Genomic DNA, 25,649 nt, shown 5'->3' on the forward strand with positions numbered 1-25,649 from the left:
AAGTTCATCTCTGAGCATCACTGCACCCCATAGTCAATGGTCCACATCATAGCCCAGACTCTCTCACGTTCCATCCAGTGGGCCCTGGGGGGATCTACAGTGTCCTGTAATTGTCCGTGAAGCACTATCCAGGACAACTCCACGTCCCGAAAACGCCTCCACATCTCATCTCTTCTTCCCATTCCCCACACCCAGCAGCCCCCATGGCTACCGTTCCCACACCCATTTCACATTTCCTCTGTGGACATTGGATTGGTTGTGTCCATTGCACACCTATGTCAAGTGAGGGCTTAGATTCCACATGGGTAGATATTGGAGTTTTGATGTTGGAGTTTGATGCTGAAGCCTTAAGCTGGAGCCCCAGGAAGTAAGCTCACAGAGGAAAGAGAAGCCAGCCCCAGGAAGAAAGGAACCCTGAGCCCAGGAAGAAGCAAGTCCTGGGAAGAAAGGAACCCTGCACCCAGCGAGAAGCAAGACCCTGGAAGAGAGGAACCCAGGAAGCCTGAATTCTCACAGATGTTGGCAGCCATCTTGCTCCAACACGTAAAAATAGACTTTGGTGAAGGAAGTAACTTATACTTCATGGCCTGGTATCAAATAAATACCCTTTATAAAAACAACCACTTTCTGGTATTTTGGCCTCAGATCCTGTGGGCAGATGGATGGAACTCTTTTGCTTAAAGTTGTAGATACTCTCCGTTTTTTGGGATGAGCATTGTCTATCATCATCCTTTTGTCAGTTGTCCTGGGTGAGTCCAATGAACTGGAGAGTAGGTTTGGCTTCAGCTCTGCTGAAATTCAGGGCTCAACTGGCCTGTGAGTAGACCAAAGATTTAAGTCTCTGGGACACATATTTAACAAGTATATTGCTAATTATAGGTTCAAATAAAAGGGGCAGAAGAACTATATATAGGAAAATTATAAATGAGTCTAACTCTGATACAGTGGGGAATAGGTTATCATATATTCCAAGGTAAGGCCCACTGATGGGGTGCTAATTTCCTGGGGTTGTATGCCTTGCCTATAATGTCTAGAAGTCTCTAGAGCCCTCAGGAGACGCCTGCTTAAGGCGTTATTTACTGTGGCAGTCAGTAAAATCCTCCTGACATGTGCATAAGCGTAACCTCAGGAATGACTTCCCAACTCACTTTGAAATCTCTTAGCCATAAAAATTCATTTCTTTTTAATATTTCCCCCTTTTGGTCGAGGTCTTTTTCCAAATGCATTGCTAGTTGGCACTTGGTAATAATACCTCAGTGCCAGGGAGGCTTATCCTCAGGAGTCACATCCCAGTCCAGAGTTTAGGCAGTGAGCTTATAAACTGAGTTTGGCTTAGAGATAGGCCACATTTGAGTAAGAAGGAGGTTTTCAGGAGGTAACTCTTAAGCAATATATATTACTAAACTAAGTTTATGAATGGCTTTTAAAAATTAATCACCTGAAAAAAAAACTGGGCATATAGAAACAAAAACCAAAATAACCAATATATATGAATATAAATGACAAATTTGGAAAAACTATTTGCAACACATGACAAAAAGCTGATTTGTCTAATTTATAAAACTCTTCTCCAAATCAATAAGAGAAAGTACATCAGCCTAAGGGACTCCTGGGCAAAACACAAAAACTATGTACAATTAAGCAGAGTGGAAATACAAATACCTTTTTTTAAAATGACAAATATTTTATTTAAATAATTTGCCAAATCACACTTTACCCAAATGAACATAAAGCAACATTGTTCTTAAAAGAAGTGGTCAGGGAATGGATGTGGCTCAAGGGGTTGAGCACCCACCTCCCACATGGAAGGTCCTGGGTTTGATTCCCAGTGCCTCCTAAAAAAAAACCAAAAATCAAAAACAAGGAAAACAAAAAACCAACTCAGGGAAGCCAATGTGGCTCAGTGGTTGAGTGCCAGCTTCCCACATACAAGGTCCCAGATTTGATTCCTGGCCCCCAGTAAATAAAAAAAAAAAAAAAGTGGGCACAAATATGGCATGGACACAATCCAGGATCTGTCAAAATTATATCTTTAAAGAACCTGCCTCATTTCATGCTGTTTGTGAATATGGTCCAGATTTCAGAGTGAGCTGAAAACTTAACAACAGTCAATTCTTTTCTTCCAAACATGAAAAAATATTACTTTGCTTCAAGATTAAGTACACTCATCTGTCCAAACAACCATAATAATTAGGAGAAAAGGCTTAAATTTGCCCACTACTGAAAAAAAAACTTCCTTTCAACCTCCATTAGGCTAGAAAGGAAAATTTCATAGTAATACTGGGACCTTCTGTACATTTAAAAAATGCTTTTTTTTTTTTTTTTAGCACACTGTGCTTTTTAGGAAAGTGATCAATTTCAGAGTAATACTAAACAGTTAACCTAAGCATTAGTGAATTTTAAAGTCAGTATTGTACCTTCTGATCAGGAATGTCATTTCTTGGAAGCTCTGTGTCCACAGGTTGTAACCAAGGTGTGAAGCTTCCCAGATCTTCCCCACGGCTGTGTGCCCCAACACCAACTGTGTGGTACAAAAGGTGTGTACGACATGGAACAGATTCCTCACACATTAGGAAGAATATACAATAGACAAGGGGGAAGGATTACTTAAGACATACATACAAACACATAATGACTGATACTTCAGTTTGAGAAGTAGAAGTAGGTATTGCCAACTCTAGTTCCACATTAAGAATTTAGGACTTTAATTAGAAACATTACATAGTACCAAGGGAAAACAAGAGGGTAGTCTTGGAACAAGGAAACATTAAATGATTTGAACTCCTGATGTACAAATGTCTTTTAAAAGATATTTCATTGGCTTTGACCCAATCAAGATGGTGGAGTTAAACACTCCAGGGCTCCATTCCCCAAAAAAGGCTTTGAACAACCAGCAAGAACTGGCAGAAACTTCTTTCTAAAAGTTCTAGAAGACAGTTAAAGGACTGTGATAATAGGGTGAGCACTGACTAAAGAAAAAGATATCTTAAAAGCATTAGGATCTTGTGGAGCACTGGCTGGCTCCTTGCCCAGCCCTCACTGGCTCAGCACAGAGCCATCCTGTGTCTCAAATGAGGATCCCTGGTCCTGGTCCTAGAGGGAGCAGAGTAACCCTTGTGCATATACTGGGAGCACATATGTCTGGCCCAGTCTATCTGGTGTTGGCTGAGGGACTTGCCCTGTCTGTAGAAGGTGGCTCACAGAGCTCTCCTATAGAATGTGGAGGGAGAGCAGTCAAGCAGCTGCTGGGGCAAGGGTTGCTGGCTAGAGGACATACAGAGCAGTGTCCAGGACCCTGAGGAAACTGTTTCCTAGGAAAGAGGGGACATTTCTATCTATGTAAACAGGGGGACTCCTAAGACCAAATGTGCATGACCAAGAAAGATGCATGAGTAGAAAGGACCACAGAGGCTCCTACATTTTGGCCTGGAGCTATTCTCTAAACTTTTTGTTTAGATAAGCCCTGAAAGAGAGCACTCACACAGGTCAATCTGCAAAGACTGGAAAAGGTGTTTTTCTTTCTTTTGTAAGCTCTTGGCATTCAAAGAAAGCTCTGTCATAATAACAGCTAGATACAAGTTTAAGGAGCAGACATCTCAGAGTCTAAATTTCAGCAATATGTTAAAATATCAAAATGTCAAGCTTTCAAAAAATTTTTACAAAATATACAAATAAAGAGGAAGTGATGGCTCAGGCAATCAAAAAATTAAAATATTAGAAACCATCAATGAGAAGGGTCAGACCATTCCACAAAAAGACTTTTAAAAATGGTCCTAAATATGCTCAAAGAGCTAAAGAAAAACATGGACAAAGAACTAAAGGAAATCTGGGAAATGACAGATGAACACAAAGAATATCAATAATGATATAGAAATTATAAAAGGAACCAAACAGAGCTGAGGACCACAGTAACAAAAATTAATATCTTGTAGAGGGGTTCAACATCAGATTGGAGCTAGCAGAAGAAAGAACCAGTGAATGTGAAGATAAGACAGTTGAAATTGTCCAGTCTGAGGAATGAAAAGAAAAATGAATAAAGAAAGGTGAACAGAGCCTGAGGGACCTGTGGAGCAGCAGCAGGTGTACCAATATACACTTTGTGGGAACCCCAGAAGAAGAAACAGAGAAAGGGGCAGAGAGACCATTCAAAGAAATAATGGCTGAAATCTTCCCAAATTTATTAACAATGAACACAAATAAACATCTCCAAAATGCTCAATGAACTCCAAACAGGATAAACCCAAAAAGCCACATTATGTTAAAATCAAACTGTTGATGCCAAAGATAAAGAGATAATACTGAAAGCTGCAAGAGAGATGCAACACATCATCTACAAGGAAGCCCCAATAAGGTTAGTGCCGGTTTCTCACTGAAAACCACAGAGGCGAGAAGGCAATGGGAAGACACATTTAAAATGCTGAAATCAAAAAACTGCCAACCAAGAGAGTTCTATATATGGCAAAACTGTCTTTCAAAAGTGAGAGAGGGATTAATATATTCCCAGATAAACAAAAGCTGAGGGAGTTCATCACCACTACACCAGCCATACAAGAACTGTTAAAGGGAGTTCTGCAGGTTAAAAGGAAAGGACATGAGAAAAATGACTGAAGCCACATGAAGAAATAAAGATCTCTGGAAAAGACAATGACATAGGTAAATACAAATACCAGTACTATTGTATTTTTGGTTTGTAACTCCACCTTTTACTTCCTACGGGATCTAAAAGGCAAATACACAAAATGTAGTGAGAAATCAGTGGTCTTGGAGTCACAGTGTATAAATATGTAAAACAGCTACGCAAAGGGTGTGGTGAGGAGGTATGGGAACACAGGTGGAGTATTCTGTGGCCATCCAAACAGAGAGGCAAAATTCCAGGTATGTGAACATCTTTAAATATTCTGTTAGATGGAAAAATCAAAGCATAGATCCATGTGTCTATGAGGCTAGGGGGTGGGCACATATATGCAGGGCGTATACTTAGAAGAGCTCTGTGGGGTAGATGTGTGCAAATGGCTTAAAAGTGAGGGGCTAGGGGAAGGGACTAGTCAAAAAGGTGAGGAAGACCTGCCTTTGGCTTATATATTATTTACATTTGTTAGCACATTTGATCCGTGCAAAGGAATAAAGCTGTAATCAGTGACATGTAAGGAAGATTCTTGTAAACATGCCCCAGGAGAGAGTTGTTAAGTGATGCTGGGAAGGACGCCAGGCTCTGTGCTGCCTATAGCTCCACAAGGGCTGCTCTGCCCCTCGCTCCTTGTTCTTTAGTTTGTGTGGGACATTTTTTGGCTTATTCGAAGGACTTTTCTAGAAAAAGAAAACTTGCTCATTATGGCTGAGTCCGTACACTGTGGTAGGGAGGGTGGCTGGGTGGAGGAGCTAGGCCTCTGGGACACCCCCACTGGAGACGTTTGTGGACATGACCCACACTTCCCATATCCTACTGGAGACCTGTCCTGCCTCTGGACTCACGAATTTCTACCTCTCGCTCTACAAAACATTCTGCTCTGCCTTGGTTCACTGAAACCAGCATGTCTCTGGTTGTCTTCCTCAACGTGCCATTTACTAAAATGGAGAAAATCATAAAATGACAACTCCTTTCCCTTAAAATGCTTTTTTAAATAACCCAACATAAATGTACATCCTGTGGGCAAATACTAAAGCTGGCTCCTGCTTATTCTCTTACGTATCCTGGTAGCTCACCATGTTCTTCTTGAGCTTCTCTCCTTAGACATAATTGCTGTAAAACTCTCAGGAGATGTATATCACAGTCACAGCGTTGAAATCGATGGAGAAATCGAGGTGAAGAGGGCTGGCATCTTGGGGCTCTTTATTTGTGCCTTTCCAAGCATGCCCTGGTTGGCATGCTGAGTGCCCTCTGGCGTCTTCAGGACTGTATATCAGTCAAAAAGAATCAAGGAATATATGTATATATTCTATTATATATCAAGAGATTTATTTTAAGGAACCAATGAGCCTTCAGGGTGGGCTGGCAGGCTGGAAGCTCAAGAATGATTTTGTGCGCAGCCTTGAGGGTCTTCCCTGTTTTTGCTCGTAAGGCCTGCAACTGCTTGGACGAGGCCCACCCACCTCAGGAAGCGTCCTCTGCTTAAAGGCACCTGGCTGTGGTGTTATCCCCACCTGCAAGACCTTCACAGCACTGTCCAGGCTGGCGTCTGACCAAACTCCTGGGCACCAGAGTCTAGCCAAGGGACACATAAAACCAACCATGCCAAGAACAGAAGGGCGTTACCATCACACGAACACACACTTCTTCCAGAAGCCTGTTTTGTCAGACCTTGTGGGACAAGGGAGGGCTATGAGGGGGGAAAGGAACTTTCTGGAACTCAGGCCTCTTGGCAGTGCCATTGGGTTCTGACCATAGACATCCATGAAGGCTGGCAGGTGCCCACGGAGGAGCCTGCCTGGCAGCTTCGCCCCTCAGGCAAGAACCCTTCCCAGGCCAGGCTTGGAAGTGGCCAGGGTAAGCCCCAAAGGCCCAAGCTGAAAAAATCACAGGTAGAACGAGCACAAGGAATGCTTAAGGGAACAGAAGCTGGAGCGCACACACCGGGTGCCTCAGACAAAGCCCCAGAGGAACTGTCTGGGAAGGTGGCTCCGGTGGCCTGTGCGGAGCTGGGTAGGCCTGGTCTCCCAGGCAGGGGGAGCCACGGGATGCACGGCCCTGAGTGCTCCCAGCCTGCCCCGGCCCCTCCGGAGCCCTGGATGGGATGGCTGTGTGGGGGCACTGAGCCCAGAAGAGCGGGGAGGGGAGCATGTGCCGGGGAGCGGCCGTGGGAGCAGGTCTTCAGGGCTGTTTCTCCCGCCTCCCCTCCCCTTTAAGTCCTTGGGGCTGAGAGGCCAAAGCCCCGGACTTGTTGTCTCTGAAAATGGCCCTGCAGTGGCCGTGTGTGCTTTGTGAGCTGTCTGGAATGGATGGAAAACTGTGACCAGACACAGAGTTGTGGACTCCAGAAAACACATGTTCTTCATCTTAACCCAGTCCCGTCAGCGTGGACTCACTGTCAACAGGACCTTGGGATGAAGTTCTTTTCAGTTAAGGTGCGGCCAAGTGAATCAGGGCAGCCTTACAGGGAAGGCCACCGAGAGAGAAGCCATGGGGAGCAGCCAGAAGCCGGAGGTCAGCAGAACCCAGAGGAGAAAGGCACAAGTGACAGGAAAGCCAAGGGGCCCCAAAGGTTGCCAGCCAGGTAGCCATAGACACCCGTCCTGCGGGGAGCAAGGCTTCGAGCCTCTGAAACAGGGAGACAAGAAATCCCTGCTGTCCAGCCAATCCCTGGTACGGTACTTGTTTTAGCAGCCAAGAAACCCACACTCCCCTGATCTGCACTTCTGCATTCTGCCTAGTGCTCCCCCACGGCAGGTGCGCACACAGAGACAGAGACAGAGGCAGACTCGCCAGCAAGATGCAGAGACTCATGCACAAAGCTACCCAGAGACGAGGAGACACAGGCGTCTGCCCGGGTCTTCCACCCTGAGCCCCGGCACCCAGCCTCCTCTCACCCAGCTGGGGCAGGAGGTGCGCGGCGGCTTACTTCTGGGCGCGTTTATAGTTTTCTGGTAGCCTCCACCTCCCCCAGGCCTGGCTGAGGGCCCCCGCCTCTTTCACACAGCCTGGCCCTGAGACCAGAAAAGCCTTATTAGTCAATCAATCTCCCAGACAGCACCAAGGGTGGGAAAAGATCTATAAAACTTCACCCTTGAATAGGCCCAACTGGCCCCTCTGCCTTCCCAGCTTGTAAACCTCCGGAGCTGGGGGAGGGGGTGAGGCCTCTGGGCAGTGGACTTGGGCCTGGGGGTTACAGTTCAGGGCCCCTCGCTGAGCCTGTCAACCCGGGCGCTGGGGCTGCAGTCCCCTCGGGTGCCTCTGGCTCCTGGGCCGAGACGCCCAGCGGGTCAGAGCCCTGGCGCCCCCGGCAGAGCCCGGGCCCTGCACACAGGGAGCACCCACCCACGCTCACTGGCACCCTGGGGTGGCTCGGCCGGCTGTGCCCTGGGGCGGACGTGTTGAAGGACAGGGTAGGTCCAAAGCCGCTGCTTTAACCTGCCCGCCGGGCAAAGCTCCAGGGGCAGCCCGGCCCTCCCCGAGACCCCTCAGGCACGGGGTGGTGGGCCCGGCCCCCCGGGGAGCGGCCGTCAGAGGCCCAGGTGCACCCGGGGCGCTGGGGGGCCCCGCCGCCTGGAGGCCGGGCAGCCCCGTGACGGGGGCGGCGACGGCCGCGCTGGGCCTGCGGCGGCGCCTCCCTGCTCCGGCCCACGCTGCTTCGGTCACGTCGCCTGGGGGGGCAGCTGGGCAAGGGCCCTCCTCCGGGTCCCGCGCGCCCGCGCTCGCTCCGGCCGGCCCGGCGTGCGAGGTCACAGCGCTCTGAAGCCGCGCCCGAAACCTCCCCTCAGGGCTTGTCTCTGCCCGACCCGGACTGGCCGAGGGGACGGACGTCGCCGACTCCCACCCTCGCGGGCCGCGCTTCTGCCTGCTGTGGGGCCGCCCTCTGTAGCGCCGCCTTTCCGGGGGGATGCAGACTACCACGTCAATCTGTTGACCTGACATTCCAGTAAAAAGCAAAGCTTTAGAATCCTTTAGTCCAGAAACAGGGGCCAAGACGGACACCGGCGCGCCTCCCGCGGGACTCCTCGGCAGCCTCCTCCCGCCCCCACTTCCTGTCCTGGTCGGGTCAGGTTCCGGGCCCTTCTCCCGCCTGGCTGAGAGACACTGGGGCGGCCGGGCGGCTTCAGAGCTCGCTGCACACACCCTCCTCCTCCTCAGCACTGGCCTCCCCGCCACTGGGGAGCGTGTGGGGGCGGGGAGAAGGTTCCAGAAGGACCCTCAGGCCGCGTGACTGACCCCTCACTCGCTCCATGGGCTCCATGGCCGAGACCTCCTCCTCCTGCTCTCTGAACGCGCCCACCGCAGCTGAGCGCAGCGCGCAGGCTGCCTCCGGGGTGGCCCCACCGCGCGGCTGCACCCGCCCCAGGGGCCCTGCCTTGGTGCCGCTCCCGGGGCACTCAGAGCCGCTCAGCAGGCTCGGGTTAGAGGACCAGGTCCCACCGAGCTGTGCGTCTAACAGGGGCTCCACCTGCGTGGGCCCGAGCTCAGCAGCCCCGGACAGGCGATCCATTCCTGATGACTATCAAATGCTGACTCAATTTCACCGTCTAAGTCACCGTTCAAGGAAGCCACCAGTGACCGGAACTGGGTTTTGTTTCTAACTTGGCTGATAGCGTCCTGTGGCATTTCTCCCTGTCTTGGGTTCTGCTGCGAGGACTCTGCCTGGCAGAGGCAAGGTCTTGTTGACACCGGCTTATTTTCTATTTCTAAGCCTGGGAGGGACCCGGGACCAGGTCCGGTGCTATGGGGCGGGCCACACTGGGAGGTCTGCGACGAGGGGCGCTGCCGAGGCCAGAAAGTTCCTTCTGGGAGCAGCCGAGATAGTTAGCTTTCCCTGGGTGCGTGAAACCCCAGCTCTTGCACGCAGGCAGGGACCGTCCCAGCCGGAACTTCTCTCTAGCACGCTCAGGTTCAAGTTCCCAGCCCATCCCTAAGAAGAGCCAGGGGCTCAGCCCCCCAACCCACTCCCCTTCTCCCAAGGCAGCCCTGCCTCCTTCCACGGGGGACTCGGGGGTCCTCCACAACCCGCTCCCCCAACTCCAGGCATCTTCCAGAAGATTCTGAGGTCAATGCTGATGAAGCAACCCCATCAGGAGGCTGCTTGTAACTCAAAGCCTATCACACACCTCAGCTGAGCCAAGGGGATTACTTCAAAATAAAACACACCAGATGAATCATCTGGAAGCGGACAGCTGACCTTGAGGCCCTGCCTGGCCTGGAACCGGGAGGCCGTCAGGCTCCAGCCCTACGCTCTTCCACAGAACGTTCTCGAAGCTCCGCCCAGAGGAAGCTAGAAAACCTGTTCAAACTGTCTCCTGGAGTTGGCTGAAGTGGGTACCGGGGACGATCGTGCAACAAGCACCGTAGACCCCCTCCCACGCGCCTGGTGGCTCAGATGCACGAGGGCGGCCTTGCCGGGAAGCAAAACGCGCAGCATGCAGGGAGGCCGGGAGGGAGGTGCAGCCTCAGGTGTAAACCCCGCCCCCAGCAGCACGCGTGGCACCTGCGGGAAAAGGACGCAGGACCAAACCCCGGGCAGCGCATCCCTGGGCCCGGCCCACGGAGGGCGAGGCCGCCGGCTGCAGGGCCGCCTGTGCCCCGGGCCTCCGCGCCCACCGTGCACTCATACTTGTGCCAAAAGGCAGAGGACATCCTTTATTCTAAGTCTTCTTAGAAAGCACTGTTGTGACATTTATCCTGATTTAAAAAGCAATTAAAAAATTACTACTGCCAATAAGGTACATAAGGTGATGAGAACTGCTCATAACAGTTTTCAAAGAGAAAAACAGGCACACTTATTTGCAAGCACACCAGACAGCAAAGAACAAATCCCTAGGAAAGCTTCTAGAATGAGTCATTGCTCCGTAAAGAAAGGGTTTTGAAGACCAACACCTCCCAGCCCCGAGCTTCCAAAGAAGAGATGTGGGGAAGTCTTTTCTCACACCAAATAGGTCAGAACACACAGGGCCGGAGAAGGCAAACCCAAGCAGGGCAGGGGATGCTCCTTTTTCTTGTTCAGCTCAGGCTCTCACAGAAACGAGGGTCTCCTTGGGCATTTTTAAACCATCCTTCCCTTCCAACAGTACCAGGAGGCTTAGATTCCAGCCTCGGACTTTCCAGAGGGATTTCTTTTAAAACGTGCAAACATTTGTGGGAAAGAAAAAGGAAACCACCACAGACTCCTGTGCACGCATTTCCTCAGATTCCAAATTTTAAGAAAAAACAGCACCCCACACTCCTACAGCCTATGCACTAACGTCCTTACTTCCCAGCTTCTGCAAATATCTACATAGCCTACACTACAAAGACATTAGTGAGCTGGAGAAGAAACAGCAGCAAATGTGGAGAATACCCTTTCCCTCCTCGACTTTTAATTTTAAACAGTTACTGACTTCAGAAGCCAGTGAGACTACAGAAAACGAAAACAAAGCACGAGTCCATTACTTATTTTATTAATACATCTTAGATTCTTATCCTGTGCATATGCAAAAAAATTAAAATCTTGGCAAAAATCTAAATGTTGCATATTTAAATCACAATAAATCTGAAGAATTGGTCTGAGATGATCCAGAGTACGTCAAATGGTGCTTGCTGGCCCAGTATACAGAAATGCGGGCCTTTCTGGAATTACTGAACATCCACTTGGAGGCCTGTGCTGAGAAGACAGATGCAGAACGTCCAGCAGGCTGCCGCCGCCTCGGGTCCCCCTGGTCGTTCACATGAGGACTGCCTTAAATCCCGGAGGAGCGCAGCTCCCTGGTGGCAGGGGGCACGTCCAGGCAGGGCACAAGGCCTGAGTGGGCGGCTGGGTGCGTGAGGATTTTCCACGTGTGGCTGACACCAGCCTCTGGGAAAGAGAGGGACCAAGACACGTGACGCTGGCCGATGGCTTTAGCAGCCACCTACTCCTTCCTTTGATGTCCAGGGTCGGTACAATCCTGGGCCCTCCAGGGCAAGGAATGGGTGGATGAAAAAGCAATCTCTGTGATCTTTCCTGCAGAGGAAACAGCAATACAAGTTATTACCAGTCACAACAAAGGGATCCTTGTGAAAGCTCTCAGGAAGTTAAGTGCCTTTGTGTCCTTCCCTCCCCACCGTGCAGAGGGGACTTTTGGCCAGGACACATCTTACCTCCACAGGCAGTGGGGCTGATGGTGGCACTGGTACATGCACTCTGCCCTCACACGACTACGAAACTGGAAGGGTTGTGATTTAGGCTTCATTTACTAGAAAGCCATCCCACTTTAGACCTGCCTTCACAAAGTCTAGAACTCTGCACGGTGAGAGCTGGGTCCTGCCCACGTCATTGCGGTGGGGGGGGACGACGGGGACAGGGACGGGGACCCCATGCCTTGGCCCTAACCAGGCCCCGCTTTCAAGAGTGTAGGTGTCTTCCTTTCGTGTCAGTGCACCATTCAGGCCCTGCGAACACCCAGACAACCATCACACACAAATACAAACACCACCAGAGTTGGCCAACAGGGTCCGGCAGTGGGTGCCCGGTCAGTCTTGGCGTGAGTGGCCTCGCAGCACGTGGGGGCCTCTGGCCACGTCCAGGCGGGAAGTCTTTTTGCTCTAGGGCTCGACTCCTGTTCCTGCTGAACTGAGCCAGTGTGTGAAATGAGAACTGATATCAGCTCAGTAGGCACCGGAGGACGGGTCCAATCGACAGCCCGGAGAAGCAGCGCCTTGGGGTGGGCGCTTCACATGGCGTCGTCCGCGAGGGGCTGTGGGAGGCACAGAAACCTGGACTGCAAATACAAGACAGTTCACCGCACGTGTGCAGTTACAGCGCAGAATCGCCCCTGACAGTCCCCGGCCCACCCGGCATGCAAGAGCCCACTGACACAGTTCGAACGGCCTCCTGAGGTGCACCCTGGCCTTTCGGTTCTCTCTAAGGACAGCATTTGCAGCTTTCCACACACGTGGCCACTCAGACAGATGACCGATTAGCAAGTGTGTATCTCCACGGACAACGGACAAACTGAAGGGCTTCTGGTGTATTCCTTGTGTTCGTGAGAGGAGGAAGCGCGTCCTTCGGGCCGAGCCGGTCTCTTGTCCTCCAGAAACACGCTCGGCCCTGGGCCTGACCCCTCGGAAGTGGCCGTCCCCCGTCGGCAACAGCCTCTGCCCAGCAGCTCCAACTGAACTGTCCCCATCTCACCTTCTCTTCAGGTGCAGAACTTAGCCACTGTGAACAAGGTGGAAACCAATCACTGTTCACCAATCAGCTAAGCTCTGCACCTTGTCAGAGAGGTCACCGGTCTGGGCATAATTAAAGGGTGGGCGAGCATCTTCCACAGCCGTTGGCTTCCGCTGGGTCCAAAGGAGAGCTGCGAGATGCGTCTGTGCTCCCGACTGAAGAGCTAGGGTAACTACAGTTTCTGGAGGTGCAGCCAAGGTCGTGGTTGCGTGGTAATCCCTGGCAATGTGATTTTAATCTTAAGTCACAAATCAGCATGCCAGGAACCCAAGCAGCCAGAGCACTGGAGAGCAGACCAGGTCCCGCCAAGCTCCCGCGGACTCTCGACGCTCGCACGCCCCCGTGCCCGTCCTGCCCCCAAACAGACCCTGGTTTTGTTTGCTGTTCATTTACTTGGTGTCCTAGGTTTTTTTTTTTTTATCAGAAGAACTCAAGAGACGACCAGAAAAATGCCAGTACAGCTTTGCAAAGTGGAACGAAAACTGGCTGGTCAGATGGCCGACAAGGCTGGCGAGGGAGGCTAATCCGCCCGGCCTGAGGGCGTGTCTTAGGGGTTCTTCTTGGGCAGGGAAGATTTTCAACTGCTGGGAAGGGCATCTCAGGAGGCGGCCCCCGTGGCAGTACCTCATGGAGGATGCAGGGGACAAAATACCCGTGGATTCTCGCATTCACCGAGAGCCACATACACATCAAAAGGCAGGGCAGAGGAGGAGGTTTCATAGGGGAGGGGAGAAAAAAGCAAACTTGTAATTGGAAATACTCTCTCGCTTGCTTGGGGGCAAAAACCCAAAATGAAGCCTCACAAGGGCTGTGCCACCCCCGAGGGCCTCCAGAATTTGGGGCAAAGGGAACAATCAAAGGAATACTTTGCCTTATTGCAGTTGCACATGCTTCAGGAAACACAAACATGGGGCAAAAAAAAAACTCTAAAGAGAAACATGATTTATATCAATTACTTTATGAAGAGGGCAGCATGGCAACTGTGTAACTACTTTTGTTTTTAAACCATCCCATGTTTGACTACTATCCCAGATGGCTGGGAGGTGAGTGGTTTCTCTGCCTCAGTCTGTTTGGTGACAAGAGGACAATCGTGGCAATCTCTGCAACTGATTCCCTGTCCTGGCAAACATGGTTCCTGATCCTTCTGGAGAACAGACTGTACTTTTAAATAACATCAGTTTCATTGCTTTTTTTTTTCCTTCAGTGTTAGTTATTTCATATAACTAAGATACTTATAATAGAAAGAAATGATCTTCATAAGAGTGAAACAGTAGAAGCATACTAAATGTCAAGAATGGGTTAAAAATATTAACACAAAATATTAAACATCCATTAAAACTTATATTTAAATATAGAGAAACTATATATAGCAAAATGAAAAATGCTTGGGACTTGATGGAAGGTTTAAAAAAAAAAAAGGGATACAAAATTAGACATGCCCTATAATATGACATAAAACCTTGAAGTGAAAAGGGAATACACAGAAAAGAAACTGACTGATGAAGGCAAAAATACATACATAATCCCTTAGTTCTACTTAACAAAATTTATGTACCACTGCTAAATTACCTTTATAATACTGAAATCCACATTGAAAGACTTAACTGCCAGGAAGTAGTCAACTTAATAATTCTATTGCAAGCCCAATACAGGGAGGAAGCAATTTAATTTAGGACTCCCACTCCGATGTGAGCCAGGGGGAAATTTTGCTCCAGGGACAATGAGGTTAGAAAAATAAACGTGCTGTCAAGACACACCGTGTTGTCCCGCAAACAGGTGGCAGCAAGGACAGGTGCCCGCTGGCCGGGGGGACCTCCCACTAGCCTTGTCTCATGTTCTCACACATCCCGGAAAGAGCACACACGCAGCAGCTCAGGGGCCAGGGCCACAGCAGCGTACTCCTCTGTCAGACGTGCCCTTGACGACTGTGTGTTAAAGCTTCTGCTGGACTTCCCATCGCATCTTCTAGACCTACTCAAGATAATCTCCCACGGTTTGGGGTCCTACGCATAACAGAACACTGTCAACGAGAGCTGCCCTGCTGTGAAGTGGCCCGCTTCTGTCCCCTGGGCCGGGGGAGAGGGCCGAGCCGCAGGCGACCTTGCCTTGCCATGTGGCTAATTAATTTAGCAGGCTTCTAAAAGGATTATCTGGTTAAAGCCAGACAAGGGAGAAAGGAAAGGGAGAGTCACCTCTTCAGAATAACATCTCGGCCACCACCTGGGCTGAGGCTCCATCCATCGTCCCCTTGGTCAGCTCAAAGCAGGCGTGGGCGAGCCGCTGCTGCCGGGCGTCCTCCTGCACCATCAGCTCCCCGTAGAGGTACACGCCCATGGCCTGTTGGAGCAACGCAGAGTCCAGAGAAGGGAAGGGAAGGAAATCTTGAGTACACGCAGGGGCCCACGCACGACCTGTGTTTGTTCCACCCAAACTTGCTGGCCTAGCAATTACAAATCACCCGAGAGAAGAGATGGTGGGTTGAACAGCTGGACTTCTAGAATCTCCCGTTTTCAATCCCCTTCTCCCTTGTTCTCATCACAACTCTGAGGAATTCTTAGCTATCAATCATGCCAACACAGTCTGGTGATGTAACTGCTCAGCGGAATGGGTGAGCATTTCCACAGTGATGACTGTGCCAGGTTGTTCTGAAGAGAGACAAACGGGTTCCCAGAAAGGCCGAGATGGGAAAACTTCAGGGCCGCAAGACAGGTGGAGCTCGGCGCGCCTGACAGAGATGCGGACCGCTGCCCCAGAAAGTGTGTCCCTGGGAGTCGGCCCAGGAAGTCCACAAGCTTCCAGGGAGATGAAGGCCACCCACCACCGCGTAGGAGAACCATCACCTGCCCCTGGGAAAGATTCCTCTTACGCCAACGCAGCCTGCCAGCTTCCCCTCAGACTGCCCAGGCCACTGCGGTGGACACTGGCTTTTCTGTTTCGAAAACAATGCTGCAAAGACTCACATCTGTGTTTTCCCTACGTTTTTAAAAACAGCCAATTACGTCCGGGAGCACCAGTGCACCCCCTGTGTTCTGCCTTGTCTCTCGCCCCAGGCTTAGTTATGCCCAGATTCCTTCTGGTGGAGCGAATTAAAAAAAGGATCGCAAAGGCAGCACAAGATAAAACCTTGTGGTTAGGGCTCCCAAAACTCCTTCCTGCAAAAGCTGAGAAATGTTAATCCTTATTTGGCGAAAGTTCAGAATAGACCTTAAGGACGCAGTTGTTCCTATATTTGTGTCCTTATACACGGGCACCACCCCACACACACCCCTGCCTCCGTTCTTTCAAACACCTCTTGCTGCACTGTGCAAATGTGACATTTCTCCTGGTACAGAGCCATGCACTTTTCTTTGTGGGAATAAGAAGCCCTCACTCGCTCGCTGCCCCCAATGCTCAGAAACCCATCAAAAGTCCTTTTGTTCCCCCACCCCACCCCCACCCCCCTCTGGAGCCCAGTTCCTTTCTGTCAGCGCCACAGCACGGCGGGGGCTCGCCAGGGACCATCGGCAGGACCCAGCAGGAGGGCAGGAGGGGAGCCCATCTCCCCTGGAGGGTGGCAAGGGGAGCTCCCACTGAAGGAAACAAGGCTGGCCTCGGCCTGGCGTCTCAGGAGTACAGACAGACCGATGCAGCCAACTGCACTCTCCCTTCTAACCCGACTGTAAACGAGGGTCGATGGGGAAACACTGATCTGAACCAAGACACCCCTAAGCCAGAGCCAGTGCCCGAGAGAATTCAGAGATTCACAGTGGCAGGGGGCAGCACTCAGGGAAAACCAAGGCAGCCTGGAAGGGGCACAATCCAATGATTTAAAGCAGGGGTTCGAACAAGGGGTCTGTGAGCTTGAATTTAAATAAACAGACATTATTCTTATGGGGTCATGTTGGTGCGGTACACAGTTTAGTGTGGACTCAGGAAGGGGTCCGAGGTTTTCAACCTGACTGGCAAAGGGGTCTGTAGAACAGAAAAGATTAAGAGTCCCTGATTTAAAAAGGTCACCAAGAGAAGGTGGAAAATTTGCTAAGGGGCCCGTTAGGTAAGATCCTGCCTACTCCTTAAAATTTCTTGGAAAATATTTTAATATGTTAGGAAAGAGATTGCTAAGTGCACTTAAGGAATCCTTGTTCACTGAACATCTTACCTGGTCCTCCTGAAGGAAGCGCTCCACGTTTTTGTATGCTTCTGTGTATTTGTGCTTCACGATGAGCTCACACCACCGATGGCGAACCTGGAAACCCAGAGAACCTGGTCAGAAACAAACTGACATGCTTCTGTATCTGAACCATGTGGAAGATAAAGCACCTTTTCCATTACAAAAATTTACTCCCCAAGATGTATCACTGTGCAAGCCTAATATTTCTTTGACTTTTTTTTTAGGAGGTACCAGGGATAGAACCCTGGATCTCGTACACGGGAGGCAGGTGCTCAACCGCCAAGCTACATCAATGCCCAAGTTTCACTTCTTTTTAAAAGAAAGGAGCTGCATTCCTAATTAGGAAGACTGGTAGTCTGTTTTGGCAGGTGGGGCGGGAGGGAAGTATGTGTTTCATTGATGTGCTTCAGCAGTCTTCAAAACGGTTTTGTAAGATAACAGACAAGCACAAAAGGTAACTGGAGAATTAAACGCGACGCCCCCAGGAGGCTGCTGGCCCCCGCACAGTGGTATGCTGCCACTGAGGTTTGCTATTAAACCAAGGCTATCTGCTTTTCAGCACTGGCTGATTTGGTCCGATGCTTATTGATTTTAACAATCAACAGGATTAAAGGAGGAAGACGCTGCACTCGACGTGTCTCAGAAGAGGTAGAGCACTGCTTCTGAGAGTTTTGTCTTTCTAACCAAGGGGACGGGGCCCACAAAACCAGAGCCACCTTATGTGAACAGAAGGCCCTCTAGCTTTTGTCCAGCAGGGTGAGGACATTTAAAACACAGAAGCTAAATCTGAAAGTTGTCTTTTTTTCCTCAAAGATACACTTTATACTAAAGGTTTACCAGGAAGAACGTGCCAGGAAAGCCCTCAAATCTACTGAGAACATGGAAGTGTTGCCTTGTGGCCACGACTCCCGCCAATGGGGGAGCTGGCGCAGGGCAGGGTGCCTCCTGCAGCCAGAGAGCCACCTGCAGGCGCTTTCTTTACACGAAGATCCTGCGGTGGCGCTACCTGCATTTGTTTTTCAGAATTCAGTCCCATGCCATTTTTCACTGCGTCAAAGTCCTTTCAATTACAGTCTACCACTTTATATTCCATTAATGGTTCAGCATCAGCCATAAATGGAAGTAATTGCACAGTGATCCATTTGTGGCAACGGTAAAATGTAAGCAGTTTCAACACTTTGTTGGGCAGGGGGCGGGGGCCCTAAATGATATCATCGCCTACTGACCTGGCTGCATGTTCCCTTTAATGGATTATAAATGGATCTACACACAATTAGGAATGAAGGAAAGAAATCTTTTGGACAGGCTTTCCCACAGGCTACATGGTGCTGGGTGCTGACTCAGGAATTCGGTCGGCTCTGTGCATGGCTCTGAGACAGGTGGGCACTATGAACTCCAAGGACAGGATGCCAACAGGAATGCCCTACAGAATTTCAGAGGCGCGTGCAAATGAAGCGAAGGGAAGCAGGTGACTGAGAAATCTTTCCATCTTCAACGCAATGGCTCTTCCCAACACAGCCGACAGAAACCAACCACAGGCCATAAAAGGGAAGAGAGCAGCCCTACAACATTGAGAACAAGTGAGCCCCGCTCAGAGAGGCCAGCTCACCCTAAGACACCAGAATACAGGGAAGCAGCCAGAACAACAGGGCTCCCCCACTCCCCACGCCCTGGCGGAACGGAACGCAGGGAGGAGAGGCTAAGCAGCCCCCTTTGCAGGCTCTCTCCCACCCCGCGGTAACCTGAAGAGGCCGCAGGCTGGGGTGGCTGGCCTGGGCTCCAGCAGACACCCCTTCTGTTGGTGGGCTTTGGGGAACCAGGGCCAGGAGGGCGGGCTGGGCCAGCCCTGGGTGCTGATGGCAAACCCAAGCGGGCAGCCTCGGGGGAGCCCCGGACATCTCTGGGCCTCACTTCTCTCGGCAAAGCAGCGGCTGCAGGATTCTAGTGCGTGCTTGTGTGACACAATGACAAAATGCCTTGGATGACGAATGTTGTCATAGCTTGGGAAAACTTCCATTTTTTAGATTTGATTTTTAGACGAACTCACTCGTCTTCCTTTCTCCTGTTTCCAAGTATGATAAGCCCAGGAAGAGGCAGGGGGCAGGCGGCCGTGGAGGCTCCAGCATTGCTGGGGAAGATTCCAGGAGATGGGCCCAGTGAAAGAGGCTTTTTCACAACAAATATGAAGTCAGTGTTTCCACTTTTCTTACTGTTAAAAATAGAGACCCAGTCTTCTGAACCCTGCAGCTAAGGGCACCCAGGAAGTACAGAACCCCCCTTCCCCACGAAGAGCAGAAAATACAAGCAAGCCTTTTCATGATAAAGAGCTAAAAGTATTTCAGTATTTAGATGACAGGATGTTTCAAAGACATCACGAAGATGGGCGTGCAGGGCTCAGAGCTACCATTTTTTTTTTTTAAACTACTCTTCATACTTCTCTGAGAGACAATGACATTTATTTTTCAATCTACTAAACTCTCATAAATTGCAAGGCCACTCATAACCACGTGGAACAGGGATCTTCCTAGAAAGCTGGCAGCAAAGTGACATTTGTCTCAATTTCTCCAGCAATATTTCCAAAGGGAGGACAGATGGAATATCCCCTCTCCCTGGACCCTGGATCACTGAGAAATCTTTTTTTTTTTTTTAAGATTTATTTATTTATTTATTTCTCTCCTTCCCGCCCCCTGCCCTGGTTGTCTGTTCTCTGTGTCTATTTGCTGCTTGTTCTTCTTTGTCCGCTCCTGTTGTTGTCAGCGGCACGGGAATCTGTGTTTTTTTTTGTTGTGTCGGCTCTCTGTGTGTGCGGGTGCCATTCCTGGGCAGGCTGCACTTTCTTTCGCACCGGGCGGCTCCCCTACGCGGGGGACACCCCTGCGTGGCACGGCACTCCTTGCATCAGCACTGCGTGTGGGCCAGCTCCACATGGGTCAAGGAGGCCCGGGGTTTGAACCCTGGACCTCCCATGTGGGAGGCGGATGCCCTAACCACTGGGCCAAGTCCACTTCCCCAGAGAAATCTCAAAGCACTCCTTGAAAGAGGCCATAACACACTCATATCAAGTTGCTTCCTCAGTTTAGTACCGGGAAAGTGGCAGTCTATGTGCCTGGGAGCTGGAGCCTCAAGCACGTCTGTAAGTAAGAAAGCTGCCTGCTCTGCATATTCACTTTTTAAAAACAATGCATTAATTGGATATGGAGGTCGACCTCAAGCCTTTTTTTTTTTTTTTTAAACTTACTCCATCAGATAAATGACAGCAGGGCCTGTGGCCTGCAAGAGTGAAGCGGCCTGCAAGGGTGACAGGGCCTTGAGCAAGGGCCAGGGGCCCCCAGGCCTCCCTCCGCCGGCTGGGGACAGGCGGCCAGCCGTGCCCCGAGGCCTAGGAGGGGGCTGCTCCTCCCGGAGAATAGGTCCTTGTCTCCACGCTTCCTCACTACCCCGTGTGGACGGTGGAACCCATCAGTGGCCTGCCCGGAAGGTCCTGGAGAGGCGGCAGCCACAGCCAGGGGGACGTGACCCAGGCCTCAGCCCAGACACGCCCTGGCCACTCCGCCCGGCGGAGACTGGACAGAGAGCAGCTGGGAGCTCTGGCGAAAACCAGGCCCCTTCAAATTGGGACTGATCAATAAACTAACCACACATAAAAGCAAAAATCAGCTCTAAGACATTTCCTACACCTCATCACTCTAAAATTCTTTTTCCAGATTACCTTGCACAGGTCAGTTCTTATATACACACCACACTCATACACAAAGGACATCCCACTCCTTTTAACACGGTAGCAGCACAACTGGCGCTAATCTTTACGCTATTTTTTAAATTTAAGATAAAAGGGATATCTTGACACCTGTCTATTAGTACATAAACAGATTTCGCATTCTTTGTATTCATAGTTGTGGGGGCTTCTGTTGTGCCCTAACTTAACCAGACCTTGAACGATGGACATGTTTGCAGCGAAGACCCACGTCCATCTGGTATTTCACGTGTCTAAGGGTATTCGTACGCCCAGTTTCTGGACACGGAGAGTCTACATCGAAAAGCACATGCACCTTCATTTATCTGGATAGATATTGAACTGCCACAGAGGCTGAGGCAATTTACAGTCCCGCAAGCAATACACGGGTGTTCCACTTCCCCGCACCACGCCACGGGGACAGCAAGCATTTGCTAGGGGGATCGCGGCATCAACGGAGCAGTGCACCGCTGACTCACGGGGCTACAGACCAAGGCCGGGGTGGGGGGTGAGGGTCCAGGCTGCAGGCCCCCAGGGAGGAGGGAGGACTCCACCTCCCTGCCCCCAGCTCTTGGCAGAACCCACTGGAAGCTTCAGGACCAGGGGGACCAGGTAAAGGCGTCCTGCCAGGGTAGTTGACACCTTCTACCAGTAACCAGTGAGGAGGACCATTTTCTCCATGTGCACACGTAAGGCTGTTCATATCCTCCCCCCCCCCCACCCATGAGTCATTGGCTTTTTCGGGTTAAACTCTTGGACCTTTTATGAATTAGCACTTGCCTTTGGTTAAACTGCAGATATTTCCCCCCAGTATGTCAATCTTTTTTGAGTTTGTCAGTGCAGTTTCGCTATGTAAAAAGTTTTTGAATGCTATGTACTGAACTTATTTTTTTCTTTCTATGGCTTCTTGGGTTTATTCATTTAGGTTTTGTTGTTGTTGTCCATTTAGTTTTAATGTTTCATGGGTGTGTGTGATATATATATATATATATATATATATTATATATATATAGCAAAATTGATTAAACTGTATACTTTAAGCATATTTTATTGTACTTTAATTATATCTCAATAGAGTTGAAACAATTTAATGACTGCTTAAGTGGTAACTAAAATTTCTGAAGTCACTTCAAACTCACTCTAGGGATCCCCCGGTACACTGGAGCCAGTGAACATTTTAGACCTAAATACTGTCAGCGAGGTCAGGAGCAGACAGAGAAGGAAGGAACAAGGAAAAGAACGCGGGAAGGACGGATGGGAGGCCTGGAGGACAGGCAGGCAGAGAGCCGCGGAAGGAGGCTGGGAAGGAGGCCGAGCAAGCAAGAGAGAACCAGAAAGGGGCTTTCAGAAGGGAGAGGCCAAGGGCGCCTGCACCCCGAGTGGCCACATGGCGGCGTTTTCACTTCCTAAGAGTGTCTCTTAGGAACCGCCCTGGACTGGCAGCGCCTGACTTGCTGCCTTTGCCATGCATTTACCTCTGCTTCCGGGTTGAAATCTTGGGGCCAAATAGTGGTGGAGGGGCAGGGTCACCCAGGCTGGCGGCACGGCCCTCCTTCGGCCAGGGCCACGCCAGCTGCGAGACAAGGACAGTAGCTCTGCCCGCCTGGCAAGGGCGTGGTGAGCGTGAAGGCATGTGAAACACTTAGCACGTGCCTGGCACAGACCACTGAGGACAATGGGTGACAAAGGAGAACGAGGATTTGGGTCTCCGGTTCTTTCCAGGACACCACAACAAAGTGGAGTCTTGGAGGACATGAAGGTATACGTACGCCTTTCAATATTTCAGCCCAATAAAACCCAGTTTGAGAATCTGCTTTTCACAACTGTAGAAGGTAGTTTGTCAGTCCCTCAAAAAATTAAACATGGAATTACCAAATGACCCAGCAATTCCACTCAGTTTTACATCCAACATATTTTGAAAGCAAATATCGAACAGATATTTGTATACCGATATTCACAGCAGTTTTATTCTCAATAGCCAGAAGGTCCCAAGATGGAACCCAAGTGTCTACCAGCAGCTGGATGGATAAGCTAAATGTGGTAGAGCCATACAGCGGAACCCCATCCAGCTGCAAAAAAGAACGAAGTTCTGATGAATGCGATGACATGGCTGAACCTTGTTGAGGGAAATAGCCAGACACCAAAGGACAAATATTGTATGACTCCACTTACATGAAATATCCACAAGCAACAAATTCATAGAGACGGAAAGTAGGCTAGATGTTACCAGGGATAGAGGGAAGGCAAAACGGCAAATTATGACTTAATGGGGATGGAGTTTCTTTTTGGGGTGATGAAAAAGTCTTGGTAGTGGCTGGTGGTGATGGGAGCACAAGAGCATGTAAATAATGCCGCTGACCTGTACACTTAAAAATGGTTAAAATAAATTATGTTAGCACAATAAAAATGAAATTTCAAGAAATCTGCCTTTCAAAGTTTTCTGCTTGAGGGACATAGTACATTGTGGGTGAACTGAAGTGAAAATTGATGCAGGTGCTGCCCTAACTGAATACACAGGTAGGTTCTAACCCAGAGGCGCCCTTCACACGGCTGGAAGTGGACTCCAAGGTGTGTCCAGGTCGAAAGTATCTCGACACCAGTGCACAGACGTCAGTGCCTGCCAGGACTCTGGCACAGCCACTCAACTTGCTCTTATAGGGGGATGCAAATGGGAGGCTCTCAGAATCAGGGAAGGATAAAAGGCAGGTAGGAATTCAGGGACATCAGACCTGGATTTGCCAATAGAGAATTAAAACCTTTAAATTAGTCAAGTAACTGCTCTGGGATGGGGGATCCCACCCCAGGGCAGGGTCTCCCACCAGGACAATGGGGTGTTTGTGGTAAGAGGTCTGAGCGGATGAATGGTCTGGGTCCAGAAAGGAATGCGGAGGCTTCCACACACAGGGCCTGGCTGCGTTCATTGCAGCTCCTTAGCCCAGAACGCTCATCGCAGCCAGCTCTGCGTCAGGACCAGGGAGCATACAAGAGAGTGGGATGGCCAGCAGAAATGCAGACACGTGTGTGTGCGTATAAGTAGACGAGTGTATACACAGGTTAAAGTAAGTTTCATTTTTCAACCCTTTCCCTCACTACCTTCAATGTACTCTATTTTCTCTTACTTTTAAATGACCGCTGGGCCTTGGGTGCCCCGGCTTCCTTTTCTATTCCAAAAGTTCAACCGTTTGTTGATTCTGTATTGATTCTATAACAATCCTGAGTACTAACTTGAAGGTGATGTTACCTGATGAAATGATGGTGCCAGGGCCTGCCTGCAGCGGGCTGGGCCAGAGCCGAGCTGGGGCAGGAAAGGGAAAGGGTGGAAAAGAGCAAGGTGCTGGAGGGAGCAGTGCCAGGCTCTGGGACTGGACTTGGGGGCCAAGTATGCGGTCCCCGGAGGGGGGTGGCAGGGGAACAGAGTGGCCGAGGGGATCTAGCACCCTTCAAACCATGTGTAAAGACAGACTGGCTCAGGCTTGCCTCAGTCTCGGCCCCAGGCACATGGCACATCTGAAGGAAGCTCAGTGCACCATTCGTGGCTCTGCAGTGCAGGGCAGCATGAAGCCTGCAGCTGCTCCCAGCGCTAGGCAAAGACAGCAGCTGCCTCTCAGGAGGCGTTTGTGTTCCCAGATCACCCGCCAGATTCAGGAGATCACTCCCAGGACCGATGGGGGTTTCTGAGATAGAGCCACAACCTTTAATCAGAACCTGCCTGCTCTCAAGCTGTGGTTCCTGCTGAAAACGGGAGAGAAAAATGGTTAAGGCCAACCCCACCCCAATCTCTTTTCATCCTGGAAGTAGTTTAATGCATCCAGAACCAGTTTCCTCAAGTCAAGAACAAAAGGATCAGCTTTTTTTTTTTTTCCTGTCAAGAGCTAGAGAGTAAATATTTTGGCTTTTTGGCCAGTGTGCCCATTACATGGGAAAGCAGCCCTAGATGAAGTGTAAACAAATGGTGAGGCTGTTTTCTGATAAAACTTCTTTTACAAAGATAGGCGGTAGGCTGGGCTGGCCTGGGCAGGAGCTTTCTGGCCATGCTCTAGAAATGAGGCCTTGCCATGGGCTGGGAAATGTCTAACTGCCAGCTCTCTGGGATGTCATACCAGAAAAGATGTGCAGAGCAGACCCAGGTGAGTCAGCCTGTCCGCTGCAGCCCAGCCCTGCAAGGCAGTCTGGGAGTGCCTGAAGCCTGGGCCTTGGGCCACAAGTCCTGTCCCTGGCTTCATGAATTAAATTCTTCTGTGCAAGAAAACATGCTCTGGCATTCATTCTGAAAGTTCAGTCTTGTTACAGGGGGATGCTGCATCTATATGGCCCAAAGGCCTAGCATAGAAGAGCTTTAAAAAAAATGCAATTTTCAGATGCAGGTGATGCTGGCATTGAGGAAACAAACACATCCTCTAGAAAAAGTCATCCCCAAATCAGCTTGCCACTTGCTCTTTCCTAGTCTCTCCCGTGCTGGATGGCTAAGGAGATTCACAACAGTTCTTGCTCCATGGATTGATATGGGACAAAGTCATTTACCACAAACCCCAGAATCCCAGGCAGTACCATCTTATTTTTGTTGATACTTCACAGTTGTCATTGAGAGACAGAAAGAGGAAATAGCATGTGTTTGGAGATACAGAAAAGTTGAGCTCTAAATGCATTGTTGGAAGGAATATAAAATGGTGTAGTTGCTGTGGAAAACAATACAGCAGGTCCTCAAAAAGTTAAATATAAAGTTGCCCTTGAGAAGTGGACTTGGCCCAGTGGATAGGGCGTCCATCTACCACATGGGAGGTCCGCGGTTCAAACCTGGGGCCTCCTTGACCCGTGTGGAGCTGGCCCACACGCAGTGCTGATGCGTGCAAGGAGTGTACTGCCATGCAGGGGTGCCCCCCACGTAGGGAAGCCCCATGTGCAAGGAGTGCGCCCCATAAGGAGAGCCACCCAGTGA

The 25,649-nt window shown here is 50.1% G+C and overlaps 1 protein-coding gene and 1 long non-coding RNA gene across 5 annotated transcripts in view; both read right to left on the reverse strand.

The window, feature by feature from the left end:
• Window positions 1–288: 288 nt before the first annotated feature.
• On the reverse strand, window positions 289–7,901 carry LOC139439483 (uncharacterized). Its single transcript, XR_011649354.1, has 3 exons — window positions 5,704–7,901; window positions 2,418–2,521; window positions 289–814 (listed from the first exon to the last, which is right to left on the reverse strand). It is a non-coding gene; the product is annotated as an uncharacterized lncRNA (long non-coding RNA).
• A 3,157-nt stretch (window positions 7,902–11,058) lies between these two features.
• The window catches only part of AOPEP (aminopeptidase O (putative)), a 366,697-nt gene continuing 352,106 nt past the window's right edge, over window positions 11,059–25,649 (reverse strand). For 2 of the 4 annotated variants that reach the window (XM_004470934.3, XM_071216642.1), the window contains exons 15-17: window positions 16,969–17,055; window positions 15,023–15,167; window positions 11,059–11,621 (exon numbers count right to left, since the gene is read on the reverse strand). In XM_004470934.3, coding sequence (XP_004470991.2) covers window positions 15,027–15,167; window positions 16,969–17,055 — 228 coding nt within the window. In that variant the 3' untranslated portion in view covers window positions 11,059–11,621; window positions 15,023–15,026. Of the gene's footprint in view, window positions 11,622–15,021; window positions 15,168–16,968; window positions 17,056–25,649 lie in introns of those variants that run through there. The other 2 variants (XM_012530019.4, XR_011649356.1) reach the window with 2 other exon arrangements.

Source organism: Dasypus novemcinctus, chromosome 8, assembly GCF_030445035.2.
Source record: "Dasypus novemcinctus isolate mDasNov1 chromosome 8, mDasNov1.1.hap2, whole genome shotgun sequence".
NCBI lineage: Eukaryota > Metazoa > Chordata > Mammalia > Cingulata > Dasypodidae > Dasypus > Dasypus novemcinctus.